The sequence below is a fragment of the Mauremys reevesii genome, linkage group 6 (assembly GCF_016161935.1).
Source record: "Mauremys reevesii isolate NIE-2019 linkage group 6, ASM1616193v1, whole genome shotgun sequence".
Taxonomy (NCBI): domain Eukaryota; kingdom Metazoa; phylum Chordata; order Testudines; family Geoemydidae; genus Mauremys; species Mauremys reevesii.
In genome coordinates this window covers 57,777,398-57,803,494 of record NC_052628.1, presented here as the reverse complement: position 1 = coordinate 57,803,494, position 26,097 = coordinate 57,777,398, and the positions used below count along the sequence as shown (strand labels likewise).

The window sequence follows — 26,097 nt, the reverse complement described above, 5'->3', positions numbered from 1 at the left end:
CCCGATGGAGCTGACAGATCATGACGGCAGCGCCGCCTCTGCACACACTGGAGCCCAGCCGTCAGTACCGTCCAGACAGCCCCCCCTTCCAATGTGCGTCACGCACAGCCGGGCCACGAGACATCACTGCGCCGCCGCAGCCGGCCTCAGGGCCCACCCCCTTGGGGAGACTACAACTTCCGGCAGGCACCGCGCCCAAGCACGACTACAACTTCCGGCAGGCACCGCGCCTGCTCGACTCTGATAGGCCGCATAACAGAGCTCGCGCCACGCGTTCTCCGCCGGTAGAACCAATCCCTGCGCACCCATGGGTGGGTCCGGCAGCGCGACCAACCCAGCAACGCCCGGCGAGAAGTGGTTCCACGAAAGAGGGGCCGCGGAGAAACATGTGACAAGAGACCTACCAGGCTATTGGAGCCCTGAGCGCCATGTGACACGTGACGAGCGCATCACCTGCGCGTGACTCGAGAGTGTCCCGGCGATGGAGCCAGTCCCCATTGCCCCCTAGCGGGGAGGATCAGTGCTGCGCGCCGAGCGCTTTGGAGGCTGGCGCAGAAGGGAGATGAGGGTCGCGTCTGGCCAGTGGGGCGGGGAGCACGGTATGCGCAGCCTTTGCTGGCGCTGCTCGCTCCCAAAACGTTTGGAATGAAAGAGCAGAAATTCAGAGGGGAGACTTCTGCCATCCAGAAGCCCGGGGGGAAGAGCCATTATCCATGTTTGTTCAGCCGGCAGGAGGCATGTGAGCCCCTCTCCTTACTTTCAGCAGGGACAGACCTGCCCTAAGGGTGTGGGTTGGTCCTCTTCCCCCTGCCCCCTGGTAAATACCAGGCCATTTCATTTGAATTCACTGATGCGGACAGTACAGGTGGTCAACTCTTGGGTTCTGTAGAGAGGGCGACTGAAGTCAATGATGACAAGTTTCAGTCCTATTCACTATTCAGACTATTCACCTGCATAAAGCGCGAGCATCACTATTTGCAGCATCAAGGCCCTTGGAACACGTTATTTTAAGAAAGAGGGACAAAGCCACCTACTGCTAACAGCCTAGAAATTCAGCTTTAGACTTGAAACTTTCATAGCTGATGATGATGAGTGGATTCACATGCAGCTACAATAATAAAGTGAAAAGCTTTCCCAAACCCATTTGTTACCAATGTGGATAAAAATAGAGGACTTTTAAAATAAAAATGATTTTTTAAAATTTAAATTGAATACAGGTTTTTTTTTCAAAATAAGCCTATTTAAAATTAAATATATAATTGACAAGTTTATGCCTTAACATAGGTTATTATAATCTATTGACATAATCTAAATTAAATACAAAAAATATGAAGTAGGATCTATTTGCCCCTGACATATTAAAGAAATTAAAACCCTGGATGGTGGAAATCACTGGCTAAGTACCTGGAATTAGAGTCTGCTGAAGTACTAAACCAACTTTTGATAGCAATGGCCTCTTCTGCAGATGCAGAGAATTTTTTTTTAATTTCAATTTAGTCAACTATTTCACTTGAATGACTAGTTCCTTCAAAGTTAAGAAATCAGTTTGGAGCTGAAAAAATAGGAAAGTTTATTTTCCTCTTCCAATTTATGAATAAAAATTAGAGGATGAGATCTAATTCTAAAATCTTAAAGGACATAGGCCCAGATCCATAAAGAAATTTAGAGCGTTGTGGTGCTTACCTTTTAGGCACACAGAAAATCACAGGAACAAAACCACAATCCACAAAGCCTGAGTTAGGTGACAAGGCTCCCTATGAGATGAAATGGAGAGATAGGTGCTGTAGAATGCTGTCCACAAATGCTAGGCAGGGAGACACCTAAACTAGCCAGTCGGAGATGCCAAGGTGTATGTGCTAAGCACCTCTTGTCACATTTTGGGGACTACCTGGACTGGTAAGGGGTTCTCTCATTGCCTACCCGGTAACTTTTGGGGTCTTTGTGCTGTGCAGTTATGGTTCAATTTCTTGACACCGGTAGCCAGCCCACAAGCACACTCAGGCTCTCACCAGTCTCGTTACCCTGATCAGGGTGATACTAACAGGCCTTTCAGTCCTGAGTCTCCCCAGATTAGGGTTACCATATTTCAGGTTCCCAAAAAGAGGACATTGCCAGAGGGCCTGGGGAGTTGGAGGGGGCATATAGTTGGGGGTGCTGGAGGGGGTATTTGGGAGGTTCTGGAGGGGTGTATACTAAGGAGTACCTGGGGATGCTGGAGGGGTATGTGTATACTGGGAGCAGTATTTGGGGGATACTGGAAGGGGTATCTGTGGCGGGAATATGGACTGGAGTTGGGGGGCAGTGTCTGTTCTGGTGGCAGGGCAGCTGGTTCAAGCCCAGGATGCAGTGCCAGCTATCAGTCAGCGCCTCCCTGTGGGACCCCCTCCCCAGTGCTAGGAGCCAGGGCCTGGATAGGTGGGATCCAGCAGCTATGGCTGCAGGGGAATGGACCAATCAGCTGTGGATGCAGAGAGAGACCAGTCAGGAAGCAGCCCAATTGGGGCTCTTTCTGAGCTGCAATGATTATTCTGCAAAACCCACGGACACTGCCTGTTGTTTGCAAAATCTACTCGGACCGAGGGTGAAAGGTGAAAAAAGAGGAAATGTCCAGGAAAACCCCAATCAACGTATGGTAACCCTACTCCAAATTCATCGTAATTCCTCATTACCAGACATTTGGACCATTCCCCTCTGGTTTGTCACACCTGGAAGCATGAAACCAGCCCCATAGATATCACTTACTTTGGCACACACAGTTTGAAAACCAGAGATCTGCTTTGGAAGAAAATAAAAAGTTTATTTAAGAGAAAAAAACCACTGATTCGAAGATGAAATAGTGAGGGAAAGCAAACCTATACAAGTTACACAGGAAATAAACATAAAGATGCAGCCTCAGACTTTATGCCTCTATATTAGATAAAATCCTTTGTCTAATACAAAGAAAACAAAGGGTAGGAATAAATGGTCAGTTTTCACAATGGAGAGAGGTAAAGAGTGGCATTCCCAAGGATCTGTATTGGTGCTTTTCAACATATTCATAAATGATCTGGAAAAAGGGGTAAATGGTGATGTAGAAAGGTTGTGGACAATACAAAATTACTCAAGATAGTTAAGTCCAAAGCTGACAGTGAAGAGTTACAAAATGATCTCACAAACTGGGTGATGGGGAAAGAAATGGCAGATGAAATTCAATGTTGATAAGTGCAAAGTAATATACATTGGAAAACATAATCCCAGCTATCCATACGAAGTGATGGGGTCTAAATTAGCTATTACCACTCAAGAAAGAGATCTTGCAGTGACTGTGGATATTTCTCTGAAAGCATCCACTCTATGCAGTGGCAGTCAAAAAAGCTAACAAAATGTTAGGAACCATTAAAAAAGGACTAGATAATAAAAAATAAAATATTATAATGCTAGTATATAAATCCATGGTATGCCTACACCTTGAATGCTGCATGCAGTTCTGGTTACCTCATCTCAGAAAAGATATATTAGAATTAGAAAAGGTGCAGAAAAGGGCAATGAAAATGATTACTGGTATGGAATACCCCTACAAGGAGAGATTAAAAAGACTGAAGCTGCTGAAAGCTTAGAAAAGAGAGGACCAAGGGGGAATATGATAGAGATCTATAAAATTTTGAATGATATGGAGAAAGTGAATCAGGAAGTGTTATTTACCCCTTCATACAGCATAAGAACCAGTGATCACCCAATGAAATTAATAGCGGTTTAAAACAAACAAAAGGAGGTACTTCTTTACATAATGCATAGGAAAGCTGTGGAACTTGTTGCCATGGGATGTTGTGAAGGCCAAAAGTATAATTGGGTTAAAAAAAGAACTAGATAAGTTCATGGAGGATAGGTCCATCATAGACTATTAGCCAAGATAGTCACAGGACACAAATCCATGCTTCAAGTGTCCCTAAACTTCCGACTGCCAGAAACTGTGATTGGACAATGGAATGAATCACTCAAAATTGCCCTGCTCTGTTCATTCCCTCTGAAGCATCCAGTACAGGCCACTGTCAAAAGACAGGATACTGGGCTAGATGGACTATTCACCTGACCCAGTATGGCAGTTCTTATGTTGTTATCTGTTGCCTTAAAACAGTTTAGCTTTCCTAGCTAAAGGAAGGATCCAGCATTCATGAACAGCCTCCCACCTCAAGAGTCGAGACTGTCCCTCAAATTCTGGATAAACTTCCATTCCAAGCCTGCTTTTAACAGGCTTTTTCCTTTTTTTCTCTCTCTCACAGCATGTCTACACTACAGAGTTAAGTCGACTTAAGTTACATTGATGTACAGCCACCACTGTAATTAAACTGCTGGTGCATGTCCAAGCTATGCTCCTTGTATCCACGTGAACAGCTCTTGCATCATCACAAAGAGCAGTGCACTGTGGTTAGCTATCCCACTGTGCAACTGGCCACTGTCTGCCGCAGGGCATTCTGGGATGGGTTTGCAATGCCTCATGGCAGCAGGCTCAGTGTCCTGTGATGCAGCTTTCTCCATCCCATCATTCCATGACCTTCCGAGTATATTTTACGCCGCTTTTCAACAGCCCCTGTAAACTGCCTGCCCACCATCTCTGTCAGAAAGCATGGATCCTGCACTGCTCTCCCATGTTGTGATGAGCATTATGAACACAATACGCCTGATCCTGTACTGTAGTATTTCATGAGCTGTGACTCTGATGATGATGCTGCCACGGTATCTGCCCTGTTTTGTGTCATGGACAGAAACAATTCAAGATTGCTGTTAGCATTCACAGAGCAGCTGCACATGGTGGACCATCAGCCCTGGGCTTGAGAAACAAGCTCTGAGTGGTGGGATCACATTGTTATGCAGATATGGGATGACAAGCAGTGGCTGCAGAACTTTTGGATCCACAAAGCCACCTTCCTGAAACTGTATGCAGAGCTTGCCCCAACCGTCCAGTGCAGAGACACCAAAATAAGAGCTGCACTAACAGTGGAGAAGCAAGTGGCGATCGCTGTGTGGAAGCTGGCAACGCCAGACTGCTACCAATCAGTTGTGAATCAGTTTGGAGTGGGGAAATCCACTGTGGGGGTTGTAGTGATGCAAGTAAGCAGAGCCATTAATTGCCTCCTGATACAAAGGACTCTCATTCTGGGCAATGTGCATGAAATAACGGATGGTTTTGCAGCAGTGGGATTCCCTAATTGAGTTGGGGTGATAGATGGCCGACATATCCCCATTTTGGCTCCAGACTACCTTGAGATGGAGTACATCAACAGAAAGGGCTACTTTTCTATGGCATGCAAGCGCTAATGGATCACCAGGGTCATTTCACCGACATCAATGCAGGCTGATCAAGGAAGGTGCCTGATGAACATAACGAAGCTGCACGCAGGGACTTTCTTTCCAAAACAGAGGATTACCATTGGGTATGTGGAAATGCCAATAGTAATCCTGCAAGACCCAGCCTACCCCTTGCTCTGGAGGCTCTTGAAGTTGTATACTGGCCACCTTGACAGCAGCAAGGAGCACTTCAACAACAGGCTCAGCAGGCGCAGAATGACTGTTGAATGTGCCTTTGACCACTTAAAGAGGCGCTGGCACTGTCTCCTCCGCAGGTTAGACCTCTGTGAGGAAAATATTCCAATGGTTATAGCTGTTTGCTGTGTCCTTCATAATATATGTGACTCAAAGGAGGAGAAGTTTCCCCAGGTGTGGAGGTGGAGCAGCTGTCTGCTGCTTTTGAGCCAGATACCAGGGCTGTGAAAGGGACTCAACGGGGAGCTATTCTGATCAGGGAGGCTTTGAAAGAGCATTTTAAGAATGAGCCATCGGCATAGATGACTCGTGCCTCCCCTGGCATGTTTCTGTGTGTGCTAATATAACACTACAAATGCACCTATTGGTATTGTCTCTGAATATTAGCAGTAGTCACCATACGTTGGATAATAATAAAGATTCATTCGCTTTCCATAAATTCAGTTTTATTCCACACCCATGCAAACATATTTATGGATTGGTAACATAAACTTCTTACACACAGGGAAAAGTATCTTTAAAGGGGAAGGAACAGGAAATTCCCAGGCATATTTGCCAGTGAGGTTCTTAGAGCTAGGTGTATGTCCAGCTGTCATTGTGCTGCTGAGGCCCCAGAGGAAAGGAGGAATGGGGGAGGGAGCTGTTGTGGGGAGGTGCAGGAAGGCAGTTCTGTATGGGCTGCAAAGGGAGGCAGGCATGGATGTGTTCAGACTGAAGTTCAACAGGAACTGCAACATGTCTGTCTGCTCCCTGAGCAGTGTTATCACCTATTACTGCCTGTTTCCTATCCTGACTATCTCTCCGCAATGTGTCACTGATTGCCTCCCTCCGTGCTCTCGGCTCACAATTCGAAAAACCAGATGCCTGCAGCGCCTCCTTAAACATTTCTTCCTTACTTCTCCAGTTTCTTTTCCTTAGCTGGGTGAGGCGCTCTGCTGCTGTGTGGGAGAGTCAAAGGCACATCTGCAGCTGCTAAAGAAACAATAACAGAGGTGTTATTGTTGGTGTACTTACGCCCTTGACCCAAACAAGTAACAAACACATCTTTCTCACTTTCCATTGGCGCTCACACAGCGCAGTGGTAGTCCCAGCCATGGTTACAGCCCAGGCGGAGGTGAGTTGGGACAAAGGCGTGGGGTAGCTATGAGGGTATCAGTACCAGTACATAGGGCTACTGTACTGAATACTGGCACTGTTTTCCACAGGCAGAGGTGACTGCAGCTGATATCTCACTCCTGAGGTTAACCAAGGCTGCAAGTGTTCAGCTCCCGCATGCATGTGGCTGCAGAGGGGGACTGTATACTGCTGCCCTGTGTGCTGCTATGGTGCCTGCTGAACTAATCACTGAGTGGCGTGGCAAAGTTTCAGAAACAAGGCAGCCCTCCCAAGAAACCTTCAGCAGAGGATTGGAGATCAACCTCGAGATCTCTATGGAGGATTCATGGGACATCCCAGTGTGCATAAACAAACTTTTCTGTGGGGTAGTGGGGAATGAGAAGCAGCTAGAAACTGTTCCTGTGTTGGTTATTCACTACCTCTTGTAGCCTGATTAGAAAAGTAGTACATGAGCAGATGGTTCCCTGCATTATTGAAGCAGAATGAGTACTTACCAGAGGTTCCCCGCCCCCACATCAGGCTTGCCAGTGCTGGACTGCTGGGAATGGCTAGATTGTCCAGGAGTGAAAAAGAGGTCCTGGCTCGCTACACCACCAGATCACCCTGTTGCCTGTCCCCCATCCTCCTCTGTCTCCACTTCCTCGTGCAGCATGGTATCCTCTGGGTTCACTCTGGCGGCCAGTGACTCCAGCCTTCCCAAAGTATCCAAGGGCCTCTTAGCAGTGATGGAGTGCAGCTCCCTGTAGAAGAAGAATGTCTGCAGCTCTGTACCAAAGCGGCCATTTGCCTCCCTTGCCTTCTGGTACACCTGCCTAAGCTCCTTGATTTTTATGCGGCACTACAGCATGTCCCTAGATATCAAAGTTCCTGTGGCTGGAGCGGAGTTGTAGCTGCACAGCTTCCTCTCCCCACAGACCCAGGAGATTCACTACCCCCCCTTGTTCTCCAGGCACAAGCGAGTTTGCTGCGTGGAGGCGGCATGCTCAGCTAGGCAGTTGCTCTCCATGTCGTGCAAACAAGAAGAGCAATTTCAAAACTTCCTGGGGCTTTAAAGGGAGAGGGGCATTCACCTGTGTACCTGGCTGCAGGGCAGCAGAATTCAAAATGGTGACTAGAGTGGTCATGGTGTGCACTTTAGGACACCTCCTGGAGGCCCCTTATAGCAACGTAAGCCACATAGCATCTACACCGACACTGCATTGCTCTAAGTACGTTGCAATATGCTTTATGCCTCTCATCCAGTTTTATTAGGCCGGTGTAGCAGGCGTGTTAAAGTGGTGGAGGAACATTGCAGTGTGTACACGCCCATAGTTACATCGGTGTAAGCTACCTTATATCAACTTAACTTTGTAGTGTAGACATGCCCACAGTCTATGGTTACTCTTGGTTATTCAGTGTGGGAAAATTCCCTCTTGGCTTCAGAGCTGGGATGTTCTTTTCAATTTCAAGTTGTCTCAGTGTATTTCCATTACCTGTAATGGTTCATTGTTGTTTTCTGCTGGATTTGACAATGGATAGTTATTTGAAGCTGGTTTTATGTACAGGGGCGGCTCTAGGTATTTTGCTGCCCCAAGCATGGCAGGCAGGCTGCCTTTGGCGGCTTGCCTGCGGGAGGTCCCCGGTCCAGCGGATTTGGCGGCATGTCTGCGGGAGGTCCGCCGAAGCCACGGGACCAGCGGACCCTCCGCAGGCATGCCGCCAAAGGCAACCTGCCTGCCACCCTCACGGCAACCGGCAGAGCGCCCTCCGTGGCTTGCCGCCCCAGGCACGCGCTTGGTGTGCTGGTGCCTGGAGCCGCCCCTGTTTATGTAAATAACTGGTTTTGGTGGTGCCTCTCCCTGCTTGACTGCTCACTCCCTTGCTGTGAGGTGTAGTACTGATTATAAGCAGAGTTTTCTATATACACAAATGCATACATTTACAACCATAGTCTGTATAAATATTTCATAACCATCAAGTTCAGAACATTGTAAGTTTCACAAAAGACTTATCTGATACATTAGGATTATAGTACAATAATACAGTATGCAATCATTTGGTTTAAATGGTCATTTTTAGAGTTTAAACCTCCACTTCTCCCCTTGGGGTATCTGGACCCTGATTGTCACACCTCTCCCCTCACAGAGATAGACACCTACTTTTAGGCTGCAGGAAGGTGCCTATCTCTGCTTAACAATCCATGAATGGAAACCTGTCTTCTGGAGTCAGGTGGCTTAGGCTCCTAAATAGTTTTTTGTGAGAATGAGTTAGACATCTGCCTCCACACAAAATGGCCAGAGGAGGAGGTGCAGTGGTGGGTCAGGAGGGGCGAATGCCTGGTGGTCTTTAGTTGTATATGTGGCATCCCCACATCAGAATATCCCATAGTTCAGTGGTTAGGGCACTCTCCTGAGGAGTAGAAGACTCCCTCTTCAGATTCTTGCTCCTGTTCAGGCAGAAGGGGAAACTGGGTCTCCACATCCCAGTTAAGCACTCTAACCACTGTGCTGAAAGTTATAAGGTGGGTGACAGCGGTGGCACCTCTTCAGACAGATTTTGAATGGGCTCTGATCTAGGCAAGCGCTCTGAGTATGCCTACATGCAAGATTGGTGTTTATCTGCTTGTATTCCACAGTTCATGGATTGCTCAAGGGATTAGGTTGACACCTAGAGTCAGGCAGCAGTGCACAAGCCAGAGGCAGGAACACAGGCTCCTAGGGAACTTTTACGCTGAAAACGTAGGCGGCCAGTGAATTATCTAGGTGACAACAGGCTTTGTCAGGAGTTTTGTGAATCATTTTTGTGAATGGAACATATAAAAAGAGTATATATATATATATATATATATATACTCTTCTGATATGTTCCATTCTATGCATCCTATGAAGTGGGCTGTAGCCCACGAAAGCTTATGTTCAAATAAATTTGTTAGTCTCTACGGTGCCACAAGTACTCCTGTTCTTTTTACCTGAGAGGAAGCAAGTGGACAACTTTCTCTCTGACTGGGACAGGTTGGATCTTCTCATGATTGATAATTCACAGCATTTTCTCACATTGGGATGCTCATCCAGTTCAGACCCCTTCCTGCTCTTTGCAGAATGGTCTTAGATAGGTTCATATTTCCAAGTGCAGTTTGCACCTGACGCCTGGTTGGGTACCATACAACTGAATTACCCGACGCTTTCTCTCACTGGGGGCCAGATGAGCAATGGGTGGAGTGCCCTCAACAGGCCTTGAAGTCAATGGCCTACATACGATAGGACCCTTGATTACAGTGTTCATCTGCAGCATAGCTACAATATTCTTTTATGTCCTTTGACTATCAGGTTAAAGTGAATCAGTCATGTGGGAAGTGTAAGTATAGAAGACATTTGGATCAAATATGGTGGTCCTATTCTTGTTTACTCAAGTGTTTCACTTTTCATGTACTTTGAAAAGAAAATGGATGACACCTCATGACTGAAAGGACATTTCTTTTTTCGCTTGGCCCAAACTGTTATTTATCTGTCTCTATCTTTGAAGAGCTTTAGGTCTATTTTTCAGACTATGAAATATGTACACCTATCTCTGTGAATAGCATGAAGATGGGATTGGGGCACCAATGAAAATCTAAATACATGGTGAAAAAATGATGTGATTTCCTAAGGCAGTATCTAGTTATCAAAGGGTGGACATCCATCCCAAACCCACAATTTCCCAGCTCCTGTAGGATGCAATTAGATTAATCTCTGAGAGTCAACAAGCTAAGTATAATCAATTAGATTAAGTAAACACTTTGAGTCAAAAGGAGGAAGGTTATTTCCCCCCTTTACTTTAAACTGATTGTGTTATTTCATTTGTTCTCAATAGTTTATGAAGAACTTGGCTCCTTTCTTTAGCATTTTCTGAGTCATTTTATCTTATGTTGAATGGAGGCGTCCCTGCAGCCAAGTGCCATCTGGTGGAAATTTTATTAAAAGGGATTGGGTGTAAGGGAGAGATTTGTTCTTTGAATCAAAACACAAACCAGTCCACATGAGTAATAGATCATTTATATAAAACCTTTCAATTTCCTACTCTTCTAGGTTAATATTTCATATCATACCAAGGGGAGGAGCTGCTGTTGAAAAAAAGAAAATATTTTGAAAGATGCCCGAACAAAGCATTGCCATCGAAGTACAATGTGGTGATGACTAGTATTTCATCAGGAAACCACACTAACTACATACAGAATGCAAGCTCAACAGGCTGCTTTCTGTTAAATGGGACTTGTGAACAGCTTTAGCGTCATTTTGTTTTGATTAAAACAAGATGCCACATTACCCTTTACTCTTGATTTCTTTAGCACTTCCTCGTGTTTACGCTGCGCTCAGGGCTGTGTAATAACAACACACAGCCCAGGACTGAGAATCCTTTTATTTTGTCTGATATGAAAGATTTTTTAAATTTCCTCGCAGTTTAAAAGACCCGGGTCTGATGCCTGCGCTGTCTCCGTCCGAGATTCCTCTCCTCTTACTGCAGAGTCCTTAGTACAGACCTCAGAGGTGGAAATGGCATTGGGTGATGCAGGGCAGCGAGAGCGTGAAGGTGTGTTGCGCGCACTTTGGACTGCGCACCGATCTGTTCACCGCCGGTACGTTAATAAAGACTTTGGTTAAGGGCTGGAGAGGAGATGGAGGCGGGGGGCGTATTGTGAGGGCGATAGCTGTTTCATTATGGGATCGGAGGGGACGGTGTACTGTTGCTTGGTTCAGGTGTTGGGAACTGAGATTGTTGCTAAACTGCAGGGATGCGGGGAGATGGTTGCGCTTGCATCTGGGGTTGGGGATACTGTGTTGTTGGGGTTACTATCGCTGCTTTGGTAGGGTGGGGTGAGAAGCTAATTGCTTGGTTGGGGAAGACGTTCCTAAGTAGGTGGTACGGGATAAATTGGCTGTTCGGTTCGAGGGGTGGGGGGAGATAGATAATAGGCGTGCTAGCTGCGGTGTGTATGCACAGCCCACCCTCTCTGTGTGCCAGATGACAGGCAAAGCCCCTATATATGCCGCCGAGAAGCGCATTGATCAGTAGCGCTATCCTTTCTCTTGCTTCCCAAGAAAGTTTGTATCCCAAAGAGCAGAGTCGAGCCGGGAGGCGTGCAGGGACGGGGCCGCTGAGAGCCCGAGACCCCGGGATTGCCCTGCACAAGACCCCAGCCGCCCATTTGCTGGGACTCTGCGAGGAGCCATGGAAGATCCTTTCAGCCTAGACAGATTTCCCCCGGTACTCAACCTCTCGAGTGCCCTGCAGCCAGGCTGGAACCTGAATCTCTCCTCCTCCCCCGGGGACCGGCGCTGGCCTTCCCTTAGCCGGCAGGTGCGGGTGATCTCCGCGACCGCCATCCTGCTGCTGGGGCTGCTGGGCAATTGCCTGGTGCTGCATCGCCTCTGCTGCTGTGGCTGCTGCGGCCGGGGCAGGCGGCGGCGGAAGATGGATTTCCTTATCGCCCACCTGGCGCTGGCCGATCTCTACGGCTGCGGGCTGGCCCTGCTCTCGCATCTAGCGGCGGAGCTGTTGGGGGCCGCCTGGCCAGCGGGGGACGCCGCCTGCCGCCTGCTTAAGCTACTGCAGGGCTCCGGCCTCCTGGCCTCGTCCAACGTGCTGGTGCTCATCGCCATGGAGCGGCACCACGTGGTGAGGCGGCCGGCGGACCCGCCGCTGCCCGCCCGGGCCCTGGCCGCGCTGGGCTGGCTGCTGGCGCTGCTGCTCGCCTTGCCCCAGGCCTTCGTCTTCAGACTCGCCTCCCGCCCCGGGGGCAGCCGCTGCCTCAGCATCTTCGAGCAGCTGCCGCGCTGGCACGGCCAGGCCTACGGCGTGTACGGGGCCGTCACCGGCTTCTTGGCGCCCGTCAGCCTGCTGTGCTGGGCCTACGGCCGCATCCTCCTCGCCCTCTGGGCCGCCCAGGAGAAGCCGCCCGCGGCGCGGGGGGAAGGCGGCAGCGGCCGCCGCCGGGGCGGCCGGCCGCGCGGCCCCTGCTGCTGAGGCTGCCGGCCGCCAGCTATCCCATGCCGCGGGCTCGGGTCAAGACGCTGCAGCTGACGCTGGTGCTGATCGCCCTGTTCGCGCTCTGTCGCCTGCCCCGCTTCGTGCTGGAGCTCAGCATGGCCTTCGGGCCCGGCGGGGAGGCGCCGGCCGCGGCCGGGCTGCGGGAGGCGCGGGCCGCGCTCGGCATCGTGGCGGTGACCAACAGCGCGCTGAACCCCTACGCCTATCTGCTCTTCCAGAGCCACCGGCCCTGGGCGCGCCGTCTGCAGAGGAGCCTCTGCAGTGCGGGATCCGGCCCGACCTGCTGCTGCCCCGGCCCCGAGGGAGAGCCCCGCCGCCGGCCGAACCACCGCGCCCCGCACAGACACCGCCCGAAGGACGGGCCGCCCCCCGGAGCGCAGCGCGCCGCGTTCTGCACCCCAGCGCCGCCGCCCGCCTCAGGCACCCGGGAGCCTGAGGACACCTTCGCCTGTGAGAGCGGCTTCTAATCAGCCTTTCTCGGGGCGGGGGACAGAGCCCCCAAGCGGCACCCACCGCAGCAGGCCCAAGCAACAGGCCAGAAGGGCAGAGAACGATATCGTTTAAAAACAACAAGGAGTCTGGTGGCACCTTAAAGACTAACAGCTTTATTTGAGCATAAGCTTTTGTGGGTAAAAAACCCACTTCAGATGCATGGTGTGAAAAGAACATCTGAAGAAGTGTCTTTAAGATTCCACCGGACCTCTTGTTATTTTTGTGGATACAGACTAACTGGGCTACCCCGATACTTGATATGGTTTAACATCCTCCTTGGCCCTGTGCCCGGTCATCACCCCAGTCTCTCCTTCACCAGCACCCCCCCATCACTGCCGCACACACCTTTCTCTCTTCCCATTATTTTTCTGCCAAGTTAATCTTCTGCCACTTCTTCCTGTCTCTCTCCCATACCCTTCCTCTCAATCATCTCTTCAACTTTCCCTTTTTTCTTTTCCAGAGTTTGAATAAGGACAAAGATGGGGTTTAAAGTTAACTCCCCTGGTGAGAGGCTCCTTACATGTTCAAAATGCTCCCAAGACACTGATCTCTGTGTTCCTGTGATGACAGAAATTCAATTCCCTAGCCAAGCAGGGGGAACAAGCCTCATTTCATCACTCTTTGTAGCCATGTGATGACTAGATGTAATGTGGTTTATAGAAGCTGAACTGTGTATTTTGCATCTATAATATTTTTATTACAACTGAACTAGCTGCCTCCTTGTTCCTTAGGGATGTGGGGCTCAAAGTTAGGGTTTTCAAACCAGCACCAGTACTTTACAATTATATACAGATACGTATAGGCAGGAAGGAATTTCAGAAAGCCTTTAACTGAAAGCCTCTTGAAAACTACCCAGGATAAGGCTCTGTATTATGAGGTTTTCTTCTGCACCATAACAATTTTAATGTCCTTACCCATAGCATTGTCCTTTGTGTTTTCAGTCTTTTTTTTTTTTTAACAGGAGAAGAGTGCAAAAATCAGCAGGGCTGCTGTTGCTATGCAAACTGACTGAATGTTGTATATATGAATAGCTCTATATTTGTAACCTTTACAAACCCTTCTGAATCTTTTTGTTTCACTCTGTGGACTTAGTGGTAACCCATTTGTAAATAAAATCAATGAGTATATGAAGTGACATTTTGTTTAAAGAAACAATTTAAAAGTAATGGTTCCATTTTGTTTCAATCTGGCTGGACTCTGTCGGATAAGCTGCTGAATGTGTTAATAATCGGCATTGAAGACTGAGTCAGTGGGCTGTGTGGGCAGAGTGTAATGGAAATTTACATGTACAAAACACACCTTGCAGAAGCCAAAGGTCTTCTAAAATTTCTTTATACTCCTGCCTAAGGAACAGTAATATAGAGCTCATTTAATGAGATAATTGGCTCCATCCTCCTATTGTTTAGGATTTGGCTAATACCCATGTAGCTAATTGAATATTTTCTAGATGCCCTTTTGGGCACTACAAATAAAGTGAAACACAGGGCTACATCCTGTTTTCAGATAGCTAGGTAAAACTATTGAGTTGAATGTGAATTATGTATCATATGGCACAGTATACGTCATGGTATATACATCAACACTACTAACATGTTAGAACTGTAGTGGGTTCCATCTTTACTATAATTACAACAGAATTCTGAGACCAAGGGATAACAAGAGTTGTCCTTTAACCTAGTGACAACTTGATTCCTGTAGATCAGGAGTCCCCAACGCGGTGCCCGCGGGTGCCATGGCGCCCGCAGGGGCATCTTAATGCGCCTGCGTCCTGGCCCCCGGGAGAGCACCCGCCAAAATGCCGCAGCGGCATTTCGGCGGGGACGCCTCTCGCTGACACCGCTTGCCGTCGACAAGTGATGTCATCGAGAAGCGTCGCCCCCAAATTTTGGCAGGGACGCCTCTCGATGATGCCGCTTGCCATCAACAAGTGATGTCATCGAGAGGTGTCGCTGGCGGCATTTTGGCGGGTGCTCCACCGCCGCAGCAGTCCTTCAGCTGGCGCCCGCCAGCCAAAAAGGTTGGGGACCACTGCTGTAGATGGAACCTGAACAGTATTCTATAATTGGACTTGATGCTACAACTGGGAGCTACATAGTTACTGGTTCTCGTAACTTCATTGGAAATGTAGTGTAGAGAGGCCTTAGAATCACATTCCAATACTGCTGGGGTCAAAAGGTGGTAATTTTGAACACAAGTTTTAACTTGCTTAGGCTGTGTCTAGTCTGTTTCCTTCCTAAAGCTTCACAGTATTGCTACCACATAAATGGTGTGTAATGGTGTGTGAACCTCACACAGGCCCTAAAAGGATTTATGTGGGCCTGAGAGGCTAATTATTTTACCTGTCTCCTCCTGGAAGGAAGGACTAGGCTTAACTGATCATGAAGCCAGTTTGGTAAGAGCAAGCTGGTTAGCAGAAAGTCAGGAAGTTGAGAGCAGAAGTGGGCTGTAGTAAGGGATGGTGTAGTTATTTCCAAGGAACAGAGAAGTGGTGGGGAGGAAACCTGGGGTGGGAAAAATAAGCCAGGGATCGTAGCCCTGGACGGCCTGAGAGAAGCTGGGTAAGAAGACCAGGGAAACAGCAGCAAAGAGTGGGACTGTACTGATCTTGGCTGCTGGTTACAGGGTCCAGGAGCTGAAATAATAATAGTAATAGTAATAATAATAGATCCTGCCAGACAAATTCCCTCTGTGCCATTTCAAACTGGATTAGCTCCTTCCTAGAAAATTACATGTAAACATGGTTCTCCCTAGAAAAGTGATTACATTTTGAAAACTGCATAGGTGGAGCCCAACAGTTAAAAAGGATTCTACAGAACCACATTGGGGCAAGCATTGTCTATACTAGGTAACATAGTTGCTGTTGGAAAGGGGTGTTAACTATCGATGAAGTTGAACCAGGGCTGTAAAGTGTAAACAATTTAACTATGAGGGTAGGCTGGACTAAATCATGTTCAGCACAACTTCAGAAATCATGACTGAGCCTTAAAATTCTGCCACCTTACTGGCAATTACAGGCCAGTAAGCCTAACTTCAGTACCAGGCAAATTGTTTGAAACTATAGTAAGAATAGAATTATCAGACACATAGATAAACATATGTCGCAGGAGAGTCAACATGCCTTTTGTATCGGGAAATTCTCCCTCACTAATCTATTAGAATTCTTTGAGAGTCAACAAGCATATGGACGGGTGATCCAGTCAATGTAGTATGTTGAACTTTCAGATTGCCTTTGACAAGGTCTCTCACCAAAGATTGTTAAACAAAGTAGGCAGTCATGGGCTGTGTTCCCTCTAAGGTGCGCTCACGAGGTCATCAAGGGACACGCACCAGCTGCCCAGGTGCGCACTCAGGTGAGTGTGGAGAATGTGGAGGGTGGGGGCAGTGGGGTGAGGTGATGGGGGTTTGGCGGACCCTTAGAGCATGCAGGGCTGGGGAGGGAGAGATGCCTCTCTCTCCCATCCCCAGCTCTGGCTGGGGCTGCCACGAGAGACATTTCTCTCCCGCACCCCCAGCTCCAGCCAGGGCTGAGGTGGGGATGGGAGAGGAGCCTCTCTCCCAGCTCCGGCCGGGGTTGTGGCAGGGACGGAAGAGATGTCTTTCTCCCCCGTCCCCAGCTCTGGCCAGGGCTGCAGCAGAGATGGGAGAGGCGCCTCTCCCCCAGCTCTGGATGGGGATGTGGCGGGGACAGGAGAGATGCATCAATCCCTCGGCTCCAGCCTTGGGGCCATGGAAGGGAGAGACGTGTGTGTGTGTGTGGGGGGGGGTACGTCTACACTACGGGACTATTCCGAATTTGCATAAACCGGTTTTGTAAAACAGATTTTATAAAATCGAGTGCGCGCGGCCACACTAAACACATTAAATCGGTGGTGTGCGTCCATGGTCCGAGGCTAGCGTCGATTTCTGGAGCGTTGCACTGTGGGTAGCTATTCCCTAGCTATCCCATAGTTCCCGCAGCCTCCCCCGCCCCTTGGAACTTCCAGGTTGAGATCCCAGTGCCTGATGGGGCAAAAATCATTGTCGCAGGTGGTTCTGGGTAAATGTCGTCAGTCACTCCTTCGTCTGGGAAAGCAACGGCAGACAAGCATTTCGCGCCTTTTTTCCCTGGATTGCCCTGGCAGATGCCATAGCATGGCAATCATGGAGCTTGTTTTGCCGTTTGTGACTCTCACCGTATGTGTACTAGATGCCGCTCACAGAGGCGATTCAGCAGCGCTACACAGAAGCATGCTTTTGCTTTTGCATGACAGCAGAGATGGTTACTAGCCATATTGCACCATCCAAACCCTTCCATAAATTGGAACTGAGGATGATCATGGCTACCAGTCCTTTGTACCATTTGCTGCTAGTGCCCCTGGTCAATCAGCCAGCGCAAAGCCAAGAGTGGTTACTAGCCATATTGTACCTTCCATCGTTTTGTACCATTGGCTGCTGTCATAAGTGCCCCTGGCCGATCAGCCAGGGCGCAAAGCAAAAATTGGGAATGACTCCCTGAGTCAATCCCTCCTTTTTGGTATCTAAAAATAGAATCTGTGCTGCCTAATATAGGCAAGTGTGCTAGAGAACCACCTGCTCTGTGTCAGAGCCCGCAGAAATTATCTGTATGCTATTCACAGGGGGTGCTCCTGTAACAACCCCACCTGTTGATTCCGTTCTTCCCCCAGCCTTTCTTGGCTACCGTAGCATTGTCCCCACTTGTGTCATCAATTAATAAAGAATGCAGGAATAAGACACACTGACTTGTTAGTGAGAAATGAGTGGAAGGCAGCCTCCAGCTGCTATGATAGTCAGACAGGACATTAAGCAGTGTGTAGGAGAGAAGCCCAGCATCCCACTGCTAGTCCAGGGCAACTGAATCTTTTCTTTACACATGAAGGGTGGGGCTGATGGAGCTCAGCCCCCTGTTGCTATGATGAGGATGGTTACCAGCCATATTGCACCATCCATCCACCAGAAAAAATTAGGGCCAATAGGCTGATGACGAGGATGGTTACCAGTCCTTTTGTACCATCAGCTGAGGCTGATGATGAGGATAGATTTCCATCATTTTGCACGATCAGCTTATGCTGATGATGAGGATGGATTTCCATCTTTTTGTACCATCAGCCGCCCATGACGGGGAGCAAGGATGTTGGTGTTGAGTGCTGCACTATCGCATCTATCTGCAGCATTCAGTAAAGATAGGGTGACATGTAAAGAGTCAGAGGATTGTTTTACCTTTCGCTTCTGGGGGTGGGTGGGGGGTGGGTGAGTAGATTGCCAAGCTATGCCCTGACCCGCGGGCACTGTGTTTGACCCTAGAAGCATTTGGAGCTCAGCCAAGAATGCAAATAATTTTAGGAGGCTGCAGGAACTGTGGGATAGCTTCAGTCCTCCAGTCCATGCGCATCCATTTGATTCTTTGGCTTTCCGTTACGCTTGTCACGCTGCAGTGCGCTGAGTCCCTGCTATGGCGTCTGTCTGGAGATTTTTAAAAAAGGATTCTAACGGAGCGCTGATAGAACGGATAGAACGGATTTGCCTGCCCTTACAGCGATCACATCCGCATGGTCCATGCGGGAGCTCTTTTTTTTATTTTGATTTCGGACTGCATCGCCACCCGTGCTGATCGGAGCTCCACGCTGGGCAAACAGGAAATATTCAAAAGTTCGCGGGGCTTTTCCTGTTTAACTGACCACTGCATCCGAGTTCAGATTGCGGTCCAGAGCAGTCACTGGTGCACTGTGGGATAGCTCCCGGAGGCCAATACCGTCGATCAGCGTCCACACTAACCCTAATCCGATATGTTAATACCGATACTAGCGTTACTCCTCGTTAGAGGAGTACAGAAACCGGTTTAAAGAGCCATTAAAATCGATATAAGGTGCCTGCTAGTGTGGACGGTTTCGGCGTTAAATCGGTTTTACGCTCCTAAAACCGATTTAAACGCCTAGTGTAGACCAGGCCTGAGTGTCTCAAGCCTGGTCTACACTACGCGTTTAAACCGGTTTTAGGAGCGTAAAACCGATTTAACGCCACACCCGTCCACACTAAGAGGCCCTTTATATCGGTATAAAGGGCTCTTTAAACCGGTTTCTGTACTCCTCCCTAATGAGAGGAGTAGCGCTAATATCGGTATTAACATATCGGATTGGGGTTAGTGTGGCCGCAGATCGACGGTATTGGCCTCCGGGCGGTATCCCACAGTGCACCACTGACCGCTCTGGACAGCAATCTGAACTCGGATGCAGTGGCCAGGTAGACAGGAAAAGCCCCGCGAACTTTTGAATATTTCCTGTTTGCCCAGCATGGAGCTCTGATCAGCACGGGTGGTGATGCAGTTAAAAATCAAAATAAAGAAAGAGCTCCAGCATGGACGATGCGGACGTGATCGCTGTAAGGGCAGGCAAATCTGTTCTATCAGCGCTCCGTTACAGAAGACGAAATTCAAAATCATTTTTTAAATATCTCCAGACAGATGCCATAGCAGGGACTCAGCGCACTGCTGCGTGACAAGCGTAACGGAAAGCCAAAGAATCAAATGGATGCTCATGGACTGGAGGACTCAAGCTATCCCACAGTTCCTGCAGTCTCTGAAAAGCATTTGCATTCTTGGCTGAGCTCCAAATGCTTCTAGGGTCAAAAACAGTGTCCGCGGTGGGTCAGGGCATAGCTAGGCAATTTACGCACCCCCCCACCCACCCCCAGAAGTGAAAGGGAAAACAATCCTGTCTTGACTCTTTTACATGTCACCCTATCTTTACTGAATGCTGCAGATAGACGCGATGGTGCAGCACTCAACACCAACATCCTTGCTCCCCCCCCCCGCCATGGGTGGCTGATGGTACAATAAGACTGATACCCATCGTCATCATCAGCCTATTGGCACATGGGGTAGTGCAAAAGGACTGGTAACCATGCGTACTAGCATCCGTCAGGTCGATCAAGGGCGCCTGGCCCTAATTTTTCCTGGTAGATGGTACAATATGGCTGATAACCATCATCATCATAGCAACAGGGGGCTGAGCTTCATCAGCCCCCACCCTTCATGTGTAAAGAAAAGATTCAATTGCCCCTGGACTAGCAGCAGGATGCTGGGCTCCTCTCCTCCACACTCCTTAATGTCCTATGTGGACTATCATAGCAACTGGAGGCTGCCTTCCACTCATTTCTCACTAACAAGTATTCCTGCATTCTTTATTACTTCATCACACAAGTGGGGGGACAATGCTATGGTAGCCCAGGAAGGCTGGGGAAGAATGGAATGAACAGGTGGGGTTGTTGCAGGAGCACCCCCTGTGAATAGCATACAGCTCATAATCTATGCAGGATCTGACACAGAGCAGCTGTGCTCTCTGGTTCTCTGATACAGTGGTTCTCTAGTACACTTGCCCATATTCTAGGCAGGACTGATTCTATTTTTAGATACCAAAAAGGAGGGATTGACTCAGGGAGTCATTCCCAATTTTGGCTTTTGCGCCCCTGGCTAAGAGCAGCCAGGGGCACTTATGACAGCAGCAAATGGAACAGTGCAAAAGGACTGGTAGCCATGCCCATCTTATTACCAATTTATGGTATGGTAGATGGTACAATATGGCTGATAACCATCTCTGCTATCATGCAAAAGCAAAAGCATGCAGCTGTGTAGCACTGCTGAATCGCCTCTGTGAGCGGCATCTAGTACACATACGGTGACAGTCACAAAAGGCAAAACAGGCTCCATGATTGCCATGCTATGGCATCTTCCAGGGCAATCCAGGTTAAAAAAGGCATGAAATGCTTGTCTGCCGTTGCTTTCCCAGCGGAAGGAGTGACTGACGACATTTACCCAGAACCACCCGCGACAATGATTTTTGCTGCATCAGGCACTGGGATCTCAACCCGGAAATTCAAAGGGGGGGGGGAGGCTGCGGGAACTATGGGATAGCTACAGAATAGCTACCCACAGTGCAATGCTCCAGAAATCGACGCTAGCCTCGGACCGTGGACGCACACCACCGATTTAATGTGTTTAGTGTGGCCGCGCACACTCGATTTTATACAATCTGTTTTGTTAAACCGGTTTATGTATATTCGGAATAATCCCGTAGTGTAGACGTACCCTCATACACTGTCACACACGTAACACTGTCTCTGTGTCTCTCACATATATACACACATAGTCTTTCACACTCACCTTCCAACACACTTATATTGTTGTTACTTAATTATACTTCCTGCAATGCACATATGTTCTCTGTAATTTTATTCTTTCAAAGTGCTATTTTTTTTTGACTGGTCTATGCATGTCAATTTTTATTTCTCTTACGCTTAAATTTAATTCTTTGAGTAGAGAGTTCTAAAATGCCTAACCTGTCCTGGCTGGAGTCATTATCCCTATGGTAACTTTTTAAAAACATATCTAGGTTTTTTGTTTCTACTGGTGACTCACATCTGCACATTATCTTGATATTGGTGCACATAAAATTCATTCCACACAGCTGAAAAAAATTAAAGGGAACATTGATAATTGGATAAGAGGGAAGGGCCACTCGTGGATCAGTAACTGGTTAAAAGATAGGAGACAAAGGGTAGAAATAAATGGTCAGTTTTCACAATGGAGAGAGGTAAATAGGGTCTCCCAAGGATCCGTGCTGTTCAATGTATTCATAAGTGATCAGGAAAAGGGATGAACAGTGAGGTGGCAGATGATGCCAAATGACTCAAGATAGTAAGTCCAAATCTGACTGCAAAGAATTACAAAAGGCCTCACTAATCTGGGTGAGAAGATGGCAGGTTAAATTCAGTGTCGATAAGTGCAAAGTAATGTAGGTTGGAAAACATAATCCCAACTATCCATGCAAAATGATGGGGTCTAAATTAGCTGTTACCACTCAAGAAAGAGATCTTGGAGTCATTGTGGATAGTTCTCTGAAAACATCCACTCAATGTGCAGCAGCAGTCAAAAAACTAACAGAATGTTAGGAAGTATTAGGAAAGGGATCGATAATAAGACAGGCAAATATCATAATGCCATTATATAAATTCATGGTATGCCCACATCTTGAGTACTGCTTGCAGTTCTGGTTATCCCATCCAAAAAAAGAATATTAGAATTGGAAAAGGTGCAGAGAAGGGTAGGGAAAATGATTAGTGGTAGGGAACAGCTTCCATATGAGGAGAGATTAAAAAGATTGGGACTGTTCATCTTAGAAAAGAGAGGACTAAGGGGGGATGTGGTAGAGGTCTATAAAATCATGAATGGTGTGGATAGAGTGAGTAGGGAAGTGTTATTTACCCCTTCACATAAGAACTAGGGATCATCCAATGAAATTAATAAGCAATAGGTTTAAAACAAAGATAAGGGGGTACTACTTCACATGATGCACAGTTTACTTGTGGAACTCATTGCCATGGGATGTTGTGAAGGCCAAAAGTATAACAGGGTTAAAAAAAGAACTAGATAAATTCATGGAGGGTAGGTCCATCAATGGCTATTAGCAAGATGGTCAGGGATGCAACCTCATGCTCTGGGGTGGCCCTAAACTTCTGACTACCAGAAGCAGGGACTGGATGACAGGGGATGAATCATTTGATAAATTACCTTGCTCTATTAATTCTCTCTGAAGCACCTGGCACCAGCCAGTGTCAGGAGATAGGGATACTGGCTAGATGGACTATTAGTCTTAGCCAGCATGTTTGTTTTTTATGTTCACCTGATGGACTTATATGCCCATCCAAGAACAGAATTTGTCCTTTACTTTTTCCTTAAATTCCATGTGTTGCAAAGTTAATTTGACTCGGACTGCAAGAATAGTAGTGTGGATGTTTAACATTGATGTGAAAACAGTGTACGTGATTATAAAACTAACACTATTAAAGTAACCAATTTTGAAGTTAAATTGGTTTAACTTTGTACAAGCAGAGTTTATGCTGGGTATCTAGTATAAGGAGAGAGGGGTTACTAAAGTGCTTCCCTTTTCCCCTCCCAGTGCTTCAGAAAGAAGGCTCATACCCAAAGGAGATTAAATAATTTATTTATGGAAGCCAACATATTTGGTTTATTTGTTTAGTTTTAACAAATACTTTGATTTCTTACAAAATTACAAGAAAAGAATAATTGAATATCAGGGTTGGAAGGGCTAGTCTAATGCCTGCTGAAAGGGGGACCAATCCCCAGACAGATTTTTGTCCCCCCTCAGTGATTGACCTCACAACCCTGGGTTTAACAGGCTAATGCTCAAACCACTGAGCTAACCCTCCCACCAAGATAACTAGATAACCTTAGTTTTAGAATAAGTATGTGGTGAAGGAAGCGTTTTGGGATTTTTTTTTCCATAGCACTTGGTTGATAACATACAAATGTAGAGATTACAAGACATTAAACCCAAGATTGGTGGTGTTCATTTTTTGTGTGTTTAACTTCTTTTTTCATAGAGAAAAACACAAAATTGTAGCTCTGCTGCATATAATTTCTTTTGACTCACTTTTTGGATTGCTGTCTTATCCTTGAGAGGCTTGAAAGAAGAGATGTTACTGGGCCAAAGGACAGATGGACAAGTCAGGATAAGCAAACGCAGGCCCTGAAAAGTCTGTACTGACCAGAAAGGCACAATGTTTAAAACAAGAGAGTTGGTGCAGAGGGGTCAGCTTCCAGCAACAAGAGACTCAGCCCCTCAGTTGCTCTCTACACAGTTGGAGAGAGAACTCCATTTGCCTCTTCTCCAAATGAACCAGTTGACCAAAAGCCTCCAGCTTCTTAGGGAGTGTCCCCCATCTCAACTACCTGTTCCTGAAATCAATTGGCTACTGAAAGCCTTGGGTAGAGACACAACCAAAGCTCCCTGTTCAGAGGGAGAGGAGATTCTAGCCTCCCTTGTACTGGAAGCTGAGGGAAGACTAAGAATTGATCAACACAAGAACTTGCTCAATCCCATGAGTGATCTGCCTGCCTCACAATGGGATGCCACCATTGTGAGTAATCTGTGCATGTCTCAAAACTAGCTAATAAAGGCCCCTGGGGTGAGTTAAGAGCTGGTCTGTGTATACAGAGCCAAGCAAAGGCTTACATGTAGCAGAAAGGGTATGTCAGCACCACAGTGCTCCCAACAAAGGTCAGGCCTGCAACTTCCCTGTAACTTTAAATTCACCTCCTTTTGGTCATTCCAAAAGTGCTCCAATCCATAGGGCAGTGTGTACATTCCATCTGCCTGAAACTGGTGGATAGACACTGGGCGTGTACCCCAATTGCCTTTATATGATTTTTGAAGGATATTGATTATAATTAGTTACTAGAGGGAATATGATTATTTCAGGGAGGGTCTGATTATTGTTGTAAGATTAAGGTATTCATTTATTTATCTGTTCCCCTTGATCTTCCTTCCTTTTTATCCTAATTTCTGTCCTTACTCCTTTAACACTATTCTCCCCCCCCCCCCCGACATGTTTGTTCCTTCTTAAAACTGCTTGGCCCTTGATTCTTTAATAAAGAAACAAGAAAATCAGGATGTTGGGCACTAGGATGACGAGAGGGCAAGTTGCTCAACTGTAGTAATTTTTTTGGACCCATTTGTGGGTTTGCCACAGTCAAGGGACAGTGCATGGTTATGCTGTCCCAGGAATAACCCAATAGACCCATGATAACTCTCAGTCACAGTCTGCCTCCTAGTTTTCCCTTCATCCACAGAGGAAGTACCTAGTATTAGGCCTATGGTAGCCAGCACACTGAGGACTGGTAGTCACTACCCCATCCTTTTGTCCCTCTCCTGTTTAGCCCCGTCCTGCTCAATAACATGGAGATGAGGCAGCCCTGCAAAGGCTCCTCTGTTCTGCTACCTATGATCCAGGAAGCTGGTACAAGGGAGTAAACGGGTTGCCATATTCCCTCACATAGCACACGATGTGCCACAGACTGGCCCCCTCTGTGAGCAGAACACCTACCCACAGCTACATTTTGAAGCAGGCTCACCAGCTTTGAAAGGTACTGCTGTGTCCACAAAGTCTTCAGACTACATAATTTTCCCTTCTATATAATTTCTTTAAATGATACATAATGAGATACCACTGGAATAAAGGCTTGTAATCATTCTTATTTTGGAATGTACTGTACAGTATCCTGCCCTCTTCCAGATCTTTGAACACTGTAATTCCCTTCGCTCTTGAAGTCTTGAGCAGTCCTAGACATTCATGTGTGAATATTTTTCTCATCATATACTCAGTTTCCAATATATTCCTCAGATCTGATCCATTTTCTATGTTTCAGTTTTGCTGACAGTGATTTTATCACTATCTGAACCTTGTACTCATTTTTAACAAGAATTGTAACTTACACTGCACTGCTCAGAGAGTCATTTGCACTATTAATGTATAACCTTTGATTCAGAATAAAAACTGAGGGGGAAATACTAATGGTATGTGTAAGATCTGCTTTAATGTATTATGGGCGCAAAAAAGACGGTTACTCACCGTTGTAACTGTTGTTCTTCGAGATGTGTTGCTCCTATCCATTCCATGTAGGTGTGCGCGCCGCGCATGCACGGCTCTTCGGAACATTTTTACCCTAGCAACTCCGGCGGGCCGGCTGGGCGCCCCCTGGAGTGACGTTGCTATGGCGCTGGATATATACCCCAGCCGGCCCGTCCGCTCCTCAGTTCCTTCTTGCCGGCTACTCCGACAGTGGGGAAGGAGGGCGGGTCTGGAATGGATAGGAGCAACACATCTTGAAGAACAACAGTTACTATGGTGAGTAACCGTCTTTTCTTCTTTGAGTGATTGCTCCTATGCATTCCATGTAGGTGATTCCCAAGCCTTACCTAGGCGGTGGGGTCGGAGTGAGACGTGGCAGAGTGTAAGACTGCTGAGCCGAAGGCTGCATCGTCTCTGGATTGCTGCACCAACGCGTAGTGGGAAGCGAAGGTGTGGACAGAAGACCAGGTGGCCGCTCTACAGATGTCCTGGATGGGTACATGGGCCAGGAAGGCGGCCGACGAGGCTTGCACTCTCGTCAAG

The 26,097-nt window shown here is 47.5% G+C and overlaps 2 protein-coding genes across 5 annotated transcripts in view; one reads left to right on the top strand and one right to left on the bottom strand.

Annotated features, from left to right (window-relative positions):
- RFESD (Rieske Fe-S domain containing) overlaps positions 1-25,478 on the bottom strand; it is a 29,968-nt gene extending 4,490 nt beyond the window's left edge. Inside the window, exon 1 of one of the 4 annotated variants that reach the window (XM_039543339.1) lies at positions 23,577-25,478. Coding sequence is in view for 1 of the 4 variants with exons in the window: in XM_039543334.1 (XP_039399268.1) it covers positions 2-22 (21 nt within the window). In the remaining 3 variants the exon portion in view is untranslated. The other 3 variants (XM_039543341.1, XM_039543342.1, XM_039543334.1) reach the window with 3 other exon arrangements.
- On the top strand, positions 11,636-13,106 carry GPR150 (G protein-coupled receptor 150). The gene is given in 3 exon segments (XM_039543332.1): positions 11,636-11,761; positions 11,764-12,580; positions 12,583-13,106. Coding segments are annotated over 3 exon segments (1,467 nt in total).
- Positions 25,479-26,097: the final 619 nt, after the last annotated feature.